This window comes from Rhopalosiphum maidis, chromosome 4 (genome assembly GCF_003676215.2).
Source record: "Rhopalosiphum maidis isolate BTI-1 chromosome 4, ASM367621v3, whole genome shotgun sequence".
In the NCBI taxonomy this organism is placed as follows: Eukaryota; Metazoa; Arthropoda; class Insecta; order Hemiptera; family Aphididae; genus Rhopalosiphum; species Rhopalosiphum maidis.
In genome coordinates this window covers 36,720,837-36,730,359 of record NC_040880.1, presented here as the reverse complement: position 1 = coordinate 36,730,359, position 9,523 = coordinate 36,720,837, and the positions used below count along the sequence as shown (strand labels likewise).

Genomic DNA, 9,523 nt, shown 5'->3' with positions numbered 1-9,523 from the left:
TTTTTCATGATCAAAATCTTTAAAATGAGGAATAAAATTTATTTTAACTATTTTGTCAAAACCTTCAATTTTGGATGGTTCTTGGAATTTTGAACTGAAAAATAAGTATATTAATTAATAATTTATTTAAAATAATATTATACATACTATACTGCATGTAATAAATAGTTGTTCTTAAACAAAAAAATTTCAAGTATAATCAATTATTAATATTCAATTGAAAATTTAAAATAAGTTTTACCGAATTAACAAAAAAAACGGTAGGTAATTGAGTATTGCTATACTGTACATTAGGTGTCAAGACTCAAGAGGACATTAACTTTATTTGGAATTTTGGATTAAATTTTGGTAATGTATACAATTTTTCAGTAGGTTCTTTTAAAAAGTATTCTTCAGAGGTCTAAAATTTGATCCCAATATTCACGGCAAATAGGCCGTCGCGACATGAAAAGTCTTTTTCAATTTGTTTTCTATTAGAAGTTAAACGAGCAGACCGGCCTGCTGCATAACCACAAAAAAAACTTTTATATATTTTCAATTTTTCTTTTTAAAATATCAAAATTTACTTTAGGCTTTGAAACATTTGCTATACCCCCGAGATTATTAAATATCACTATTTTGTAATTGTTATTTGACAATATGTTAATTGATAAAATAACTTCACGGTTATGGATTAAATAATCAATCTCATTCATGTGAAAATCTCTACTAGACGGGTTATCCACTATTCAGTTACATAGGAAGTTCCATCCAAATTAAATTTTGCTATCTTGAATTTTAAGTACAAACATTAAAATTAAAACTTTTAATTATTTGTATAAATTAATTGAACATTTACTTTATCTTTATGAACAATATTTGAGAGTGGGAAGTATTTGGGCTTTGGTTCGGCGCACGCGGAACCGCATTGAAACTCTTGCTGGACTTCTTCAAGAACTACGGCCTGCTGCGAAGCGATCTCGAAAAAATATGTCTGTCCGTATTGCAGGACACTGCATATAATAAATTATAATTTATATCCATAACTAACAATTATCAATATTGAAATCTTTGTTTTTCTTTTTTTTCTTTTACTAATTTAATTATTATCTTTATTTTATTTATATCCATATACATTTTAAACCCTATAAGCTATGCACAATTGTATTGAACAGTAAACTGTGTCGTAAGGCAACTCACAGGGTGAGCAGTCCGCTATATTTATATTTATATTAATAAAGTCGTTTATATATATATATATATACACCATTATCGAACCATTTTTACATTTCCATTTAGGTGTAGAACCTAAGCAAGATTTTTTATGTGAAATTTCTTTGTTTAAACAATTGGATGTCTTTTTTTTGGATTCTACGCCATAAGTAAGAGGTGTTACAAAATCTCCTAGTGGCATCAAAATAATATATACTTTACTATGAAAATTGTTATAGGTGAATTTAAAAGGTAGCAGATCACCTTTGTTATTGAGTATACAAATTTACATTAACTTATCCTGGGTGGGTGTCAGCATTTTATTTAGAGTTGTCTAACGTTTTAGATAAAATATTGGACTTCGGCACCTTTGTAATTACTCTCCCAACAAAAAAAAACTACCTCACCGAATGATTTTATAAATTTTAACATAATATTATAAATATATTCATATAGCTTTGCTTAGAATCTAAAATAACTATACAGGGTGTAACAGATAGAACTGACTTTTGGAATAACTTTTGCTCTAATTAATATTTTTTATTTTTTATTTTTTTGCACGAACTGTCGTACGGACAACGCTCGCCAACTTTTCTTCGTTTGTACACCAAAAACATACCTCAACTCAACTCACGTTAATCACGTTACTTATTCTTTTTTACTCTTGTTAATATTCGTCCGATATCGATACGGTGCCGTGTTACCGACGACGGTACTCTGTGTTCTTTTTTTTTGCTTTATGTATACCTTACTTACACCTTGTAAGCCGCGTCCACGTGCGCTTCCACAATACAAAATAGTTTTCACCGATTACGGACAATAAATTGCGTTAGTGAAGTTCGTAACCATATCACGTGTTCTGCTTATTTCATAACATCGACACCCCAAATACCCTGAACGGCTCACCGCGGACTTGAGTTCAGCCTACAACCGCCGTAGCCGCGTCAATTGCTAGTGTAACTATTAATCGTAACCTCATAATTTAATTTTTATAGTTTATTAATGATAAAGTTTAAAATAATTATTTATGACGTTATGTGTAAGAGATATAATAATTATGTTAACTATGGGAAGTCTTAAATTTGATTTCACATAAGAGCGTAGAAGTACCTACAAATTATATTTATTTAAAATTTAATTTTTCCAGATGGTCAATTCATTCGAAGTTAATTTTATAACATCTAATTAATTAATTATAATATCTCAAAATCATAAGCTTCAAAGGTACGGTTTCCCTGCAGCGTCAAAGAGTACGGCGTGATGACGCCGCGTCTAGACGCTTACCTATGTCCAAACTAGTAGTTGACGCTAGCCGCTGCGTCTGGACGCTGTAGGGAAACCGTTGTTATTGTTACTAACACAAATGTTATTATATATTGTACTTGGGTATTTTAAAATAAATAATAATACAAGTATTAAATTGTATTTATAAAACTATTTTTAATTATTACTGATCATCCGACTTCTTTTAGAAGTCAGTAAGTCACGTATACATAATACATCATATTATCACGGTACAATATAATGACAGCGCTTGGTATTCATTATATGTATATAGACTAGTCATATATAGTATATACAAATATAAAAGAGTGTATTTTAAGTATTATTATTATATATTAATTTTATAATATTATATAATTAAATACTAATACATATTATGTATATTATTATATTCATCATTATCGGTATTTGTGGTTATTCTTATTCGGTTAATAAGATATTTTATAGTAATAATAATAATAATAATAACAATTTAATATCAGTATTGAGTACTTGCGACTTGTGTAGACGCCTAGTTGCGTTTCACTCATTTCAGAATCGTATTGTTTATTATTAGTTGTTACTATTACTATCTGTTACTGTTGTCTGTTACACATCCGTTTTATATGTCACTCAAGTCACAACTTCGGAACTCAAAACTATAGGAACTTACAGATCACCATGCTTATGAGCTATGACGTGTTCTTAATGTTGTTGTTGTTACTTTATATCGTGTTACGACGTGAATAATATTTATTATTATATTAATATCGTATCGTTTAACGTTAATTTAGTTATTTTTCGTTACCCTATAATTTGTATTTTTTTTTAATTATACCTATTTTATACCTACTATTTGTACATTATTTTGTTCGTCAATACTCAAGAGCAACATTGCAACGGATCCAGTAAAAATCCTAATTATTAATTATTCATTTATGAACAAAATACACAAATATATTAAAATCAGTGGTGTTGCCAGGGGAGATTTGTAACAATGTAGCATCCCTCTGAAATTTTAAGTAAATTAATAAATTATTTTTATGGTCTATGAAAGTACACAAATATAAATTGATATAGACGTACAGGAACCAAAACCTAAAAGTCAATAAACATGTTAGAAAAAAATTAAATAATGTCAGTAGATTTACTCTTTGCCTTACACTCATTTAAATGAAAACAACACATATTTTTAATAGTCATTTAAGTGGTTTCGATAAACTATAAAATAGACGTTTAAAATGCTAAGTTTCAAAAAAACTTTCCGGTTAGACGATGATAAATCAGTCAGTCAGGACATGTTATAAATTTTTTTTATTATATACGAGGTTGTAAATGTTTTAATGATATTATCACCGGATACCCAAAATGAGCATTAAACACAAATTTTAATAATATATTCTTTACAAATGAAATAATTGTAATTCACCTCTCACTCATACAGCACAGATACAATTACATGATAAACATGTGACCTCATGCCAGAGCTCAATGCCCTCGTATAATTATCACGGTCCACTGCAGTATCTATTGACTAGTATTCTATTATACATGTAAAGGTAGACGATTTGAATGGTTGCGTTTCGGTTGTATACAATACAAATTAATAATAAGTTTAATATTATGTTAATATTTATTTATTTTTTCGTATGGTGCTATGTCCGGCAGTAAGTCCGAAAGCCTAGTCCTGATGTCTATTTGGCAGAATTTTTAGTTAGGCGCCCGTAGGTTTCTGTCATGCTCGTTCGGGGGTGGTTACCTCGCCTCCTAAACAGTTGCTTGCCTAGAGAGAGATGACGCCCGTGGCCGGGATTCAAACCGGCGACGGTACGCATCAGAACCGGACGCCGTAACCCGCTCGGCCACTTCGTCTCCATTATGTTAATACGATAAATAAAGCTAAATCGTCCACCATACACACATGGTCGATTAGTCGATCATCCATAACAGTCGGTTTATAATATTTTTTTAATCATATAAAATAAAAACAGATGTCATGGTTGAAAACGAAATATAACATATAATAATATTGTAGGGCTTTTTAATTTTGATTTATAAAATATATACATACATGCGATAAAAACGCGCATTAATATGATTTTATTATATAAGTACTAGGCACAATAGTAAAAAATAAAAATAATAAATAATTTTAATAACCATAGGTAATATTAAATAAAAAAAATTGTAAATACTAAAATATGTATACTTATACTATATTAGACAGACATACAGTATAAACGCTAAGTCATTAAAACATATAATTAAAATAATTAAGGTTTATAACAAATAAATAGATATTAAATATATAAAATAGATAGGTGTTTTGTAAATGCACAGTTTAGAGGCACCAGACGTAACTCGACAGATTTGATGGATTCCCACTAATGTATGGGACACCTGCTACTATTTTGATAAAGAAACATATCTATTGACGGAAATCGGGGACCCAAAACCATTTCTTTCATTTTCTGCGAATGTAATGTTTTTATGAATAGCCAATACCTAATCCAACCTATGGTTCACTCAAACATAAATTAAACCATGTAAGAAATCTCACCGGAATGTTTAAATTGTTGGTTATCCACATGTATAAAGTCACCATTGGTAAGTAACTATAAATTCCTTAAGAATTTTAATTGAATATTTTATAAATTTTTATTATTTTCAAGTACAAAATAATTTTCAAATTTTCGAGATTTTGAATAAATACTTACATATCTACCAAAAAGCTGAAGAAATTCTTAATATTATATTTAGTATGATAAATTTTAATGATGCTTACCCGAACAAACGAGAAAACGAGAAATTTTTTTAACCGTATGGATATATTTTATGTTGTTATTAACTCCCTCTCTCCCCTAATACTTTAATACAATTTTCTCTCGTGAATATGGCCTAGTAGTACTAACCATATAATAGTGATAATAATATGGATATATTCAATAAATACAATATAATATTATTCTAGATACTAGTAACTATAGTAATAGTATACGATTTATGACAAACGTGCTTAAGAATGATTAGGATACTATTGTGCTTATGGCTTCAAATAGTTTGTCACAGTAAAAATTATTAACTATTAAATTTAAACATGGACATTTCTATTTTCTATAATATTATCAATTAATTTATATCAATTACATTTGGGATTACCTACTGTTAAGTGTTTACCAAATCAACAGTATAGTGAGTTTCATAAAGATGTAAAATTATTCGTAAGTTAAAATTAATTTACAGCATTCAATTAACGTAATTTAAGGGAATTGCAAATGAACATTATTTTATTCCAATACCATAGTAGTTATTTCAGAAGTCTTATTCGATAAACCCAACTGTATGTTAGATGAAAATAAATACCATTCATATTCATGTATTCAGTGAAAAAACATTTTCTCGGGAGACGATGAATATGGAAGTTAGATTGAAACACACATTGGAACCTAACCTAACTTAACCTGTGGAACTTATGAATATATAATGCGGAATATTTATCATTAGCACTTGACACTTGTCATTTGCGTTGCATGTAAATAAAAAAGGATAGTTATAAGAACTATTTTTATAGTAAAATCACGAGTACGAGTGAATAGAAACCAGTTACGACTTAATAGTTAAAAATTACTTGTTGCACCATTAGTAATGTTTGATGAAAAAATTTGTTTTATTTTATTATAAAACGTCGTAGTTTTATTGATTAAATCAAGCTAGTAAGATAAAATGAAGTAAATTAAATTAAAGAGAACAATATAGAGTAACTAAATACATTTTGTATTGCCTATATTGAACTCCTTAAAAATGAACCGTTTGCAGATTGCAAACAGACAATTTTTAAGGAGTTTAATATAATAATTTTTCTAAATGCATGTAAGTGGGTCTTGCAAATATGTGTGTAATAAGAGATCATTAGTGTGTGTGACTGTTGTAGTATAAAAGAAATAGTGGAGCGCTCCCGAATGTACATGTACAAATTATCACAACGACATCTTGCACATGAATAATATATATATTACTCATCTGTATGCACTATTTGTCAATCCTACCATTCCTACCAATGAACCTAATGGTGTGATAATATTTCTGAAAACTGATTTGAATATTTTAATAAGTTTACTTTAGAGTTTAGTTCCATTAAATCAATCAGGCCACATTCTTAGATTTTTGATTTAAGTTTCCAACTAATAACATTTAAAATTTATGAAATTGTTGGGGAACAAAGTTTGATAAAGTGGCCTTGATTGATCTCAATTAGCCATAATGAACAATTCATATCAGTTGGAGAAATTGGTGTATTTTGATCTGATCATATAACTGATCATTTACAATCCCCTTAATAATAAAAACAATGAAAAAAGATAATTGGTAATTAAAAAATTGGTACTATAGTGTGATTTGTCTGGAATCAAATTATCTAATGGCTAACAAACAGTATCATAGAATTGAATTTAAACCACAAGTTATCTTAAGAGAATAAACAATTTTGTCGATCCTACATTATCTTAAGCTTGAATATAGTGTTATCTTTCAACAATATTTCAGTTTTCCTATTCTATATAATTTAATATAAAGGAGTCAGCCTTAAAACATTAAATATATATTTTATATATTATAGGTATATGATGTAAAAATAAAAATAATATAAATATCGCTAATCGTTGTTGGTATATTTTCCGGCTAAGTCACCGTGTATTGAGCGTGGGGAACTTGGCTGGTCCCTAACCGCAGTTACCTCATCATATTTTAATGTCATAACTCTGTAGTTTCAAGATTCTTCACTACAATTCTTGTCCGTTCGTAGCAGTCGTCAGTACTATCTGTGTGTATGTTACACTCATTACTGCAACCGAAAATCAATTCAAAATCTATTTAAGTATAATAAAAATGTGTTTTTTCGTCTATTGTACCAACCTTTTGATAAATAATGTAGCTGTTGACCGCTCTATTGGCTGAGGTGACGTCGTACTGGTAGTGGTATTGTCGTCCAAAGAGTCACGTTCCGATGTTTGACTGTAAAACAAAATAAGTTAAATAAATACTTCCAATATTTTCTGATTTAAACATATGTGCACATTTTTTTTTACTATAAAGGCTAATTAAAAAAAAAACTTAATTTATCAGTTTAATCAAATATTTTGTCACGCTCTAAGACCAGACAAAATTACATAAACCATCTATTCGATTGTTTAATTAATATCTACAAATACCCTTGATATTATTTTCAGGACTAAAATATAAACATATTGTAGGTATAACATGTAAGTTGATACAACGATATTACACTCAGCAGTTTGGTCAATCACAATATACTTGAATAGTAAACAGAAGAGTTGTCATTTTACCTTAGAGTTTCTCTGTCTTTATACCATTCGTTTTCATACGCTTGCATCCACATAGGATTTGATCCTGCCACACTGTGCATGTTCGTATTCGGTACGCGTCCACCGATTACAGCTGAATTAATATGATCGGGTGTTCTAGGATCTATATAACATAGACAAAATGATAAGTTATAATAATGGATTTTAATATTTTATTTCTAATACTATATTAAAATTAAAAGTTTACCAAATGCATTTATAGTGGCTGCTTTGAGTTGTCTACGATAGTTTGAACGTTGCGACAAGCATATAGATACAACAACTATTAATAGTAACCCCAAGAAAAAAGTGGTGCCAACCAACCACATCCAAATCACATTGTCGTCTTTCATTGAAGCTCGACGCAATGGTTCCGGCTCAGCTGCTTGTGTATCGAGTACGTTGAACTCCTAATGACAAAACGTTATTTAATATTATAATAATATAATCTTATAATCAGATACATTTATTAAAAATAAATTACTTTAAATAAAGAATCTAGATGTTCGATGTTTTCATCTATAATCCGCAATACATGTGGAACTTCCATGATGGAATTATCGTTATGATCGACAAAATGTAGGTACATGTCTGATCTTGTTTTATCTACTCTACCGTCGTGGGTTTCGTGAACTTTGTACTCGTCAACGTTTACTATAGCCCCAGTGACGTTTCCTAAAATTCTATAATTAAACAATACAATAATTATTGGTTTATTTTCAATAATGTGTAGCAAATAAAAACTTTAAACCTACTCTCTAAATATTTCAACTTTCTCCCGTAGCTGTGATGGATTCTGTCGTACAACAAATCTGACTCTTTGGTCTTCACGCAATAAATAAATAAGTACTCGTGCCGTATCGTATAAACCACCGGTATCATTAACAACTACTTGGAAATCAAAGTAACCTTTCATTCCCTTTTGAGGATCAAAATTTAAATATATCACTCCCGTAGCGATGTCCACCAAAAATGGGGGATATTGTATACTATCCAATCCTTCTGCTAGTGATACTTCCAAAGAATCGGGAACTATGTAATATGATAATTCAGCATTGTTTCCTTTATCCGCATCGATTGCCTAAAAATGAATATTGTAAATATAAGATATCAAGTTAAAATAATCATAATTATTTTTTATAGGCAAATATATTGTATTATTATTCTTACTTTTATTTGCATAAACTCTGCACCAAAATTTGCTTCTGTAGTTACGCCACCAGTAAATACTCTTTTCACAAATCCCGGTGCATGGTCATTTATATCATTAACAAAAACTAAAACTTTAAGTAAACTATCATCATCTTGAATAATACCGTGACTCGGCGGTGGAGAATGCAAACAATCTTCACTGGCTTTCACAAGCAATTCATAAGTTTCTTTAACTTCACGATCGAGTTCATAAGCAACCTGTAGATCATATTATGATAAATAATTTAAATTATTCCACACATATATTTTTTTATATATTTTCTTACAGAAATTCTATGGTTAAGTGGTTCAACAATAAATCGGTTATCATCGTTTCCAGAAATTACATAGTAACAAACTGGAGGTGGTGTTTTTTCTAAATCATTTAACTCCTCTCGATCAACTGTATCAATAAGCTGCCAATATTCAGATCCTGGTTCGCGGTGTTCTACAATTTTAATAAATATATTCATTAGATTTTTTTTCTTTTTTACGTAATTATTAATTTTTTCATGAAA

At 29.3% G+C, this 9,523-nt stretch overlaps 1 protein-coding gene across 3 annotated transcripts in view; it reads right to left on the bottom strand.

Moving 5' to 3' along the window:
• Window positions 1-7,035: 7,035 nt before the first annotated feature.
• LOC113556291 (cadherin-23-like) overlaps window positions 7,036-9,523 on the bottom strand; it is a 36,885-nt gene continuing 34,397 nt past the window's right edge. Inside the window, exons 21-28 of one of the 3 annotated variants that reach the window (XM_026961149.1) lie at window positions 9,293-9,453; window positions 8,985-9,224; window positions 8,570-8,895; window positions 8,299-8,497; window positions 8,023-8,224; window positions 7,797-7,938; window positions 7,366-7,464; window positions 7,036-7,294 (exon numbers count right to left, since the gene is read on the bottom strand). In XM_026961149.1, the coding sequence (XP_026816950.1) occupies window positions 7,204-7,294; window positions 7,366-7,464; window positions 7,797-7,938; window positions 8,023-8,224; window positions 8,299-8,497; window positions 8,570-8,895; window positions 8,985-9,224; window positions 9,293-9,453 (1,460 nt within the window). In that variant the 3' untranslated portion in view covers window positions 7,036-7,203. Of the gene's footprint in view, window positions 7,320-7,365; window positions 7,465-7,796; window positions 7,939-8,022; window positions 8,225-8,298; window positions 8,498-8,569; window positions 8,896-8,984; window positions 9,225-9,292; window positions 9,454-9,523 lie in introns of all 3 variants that reach the window. The other 2 variants (XM_026961165.1, XM_026961157.1) reach the window with 2 other exon arrangements.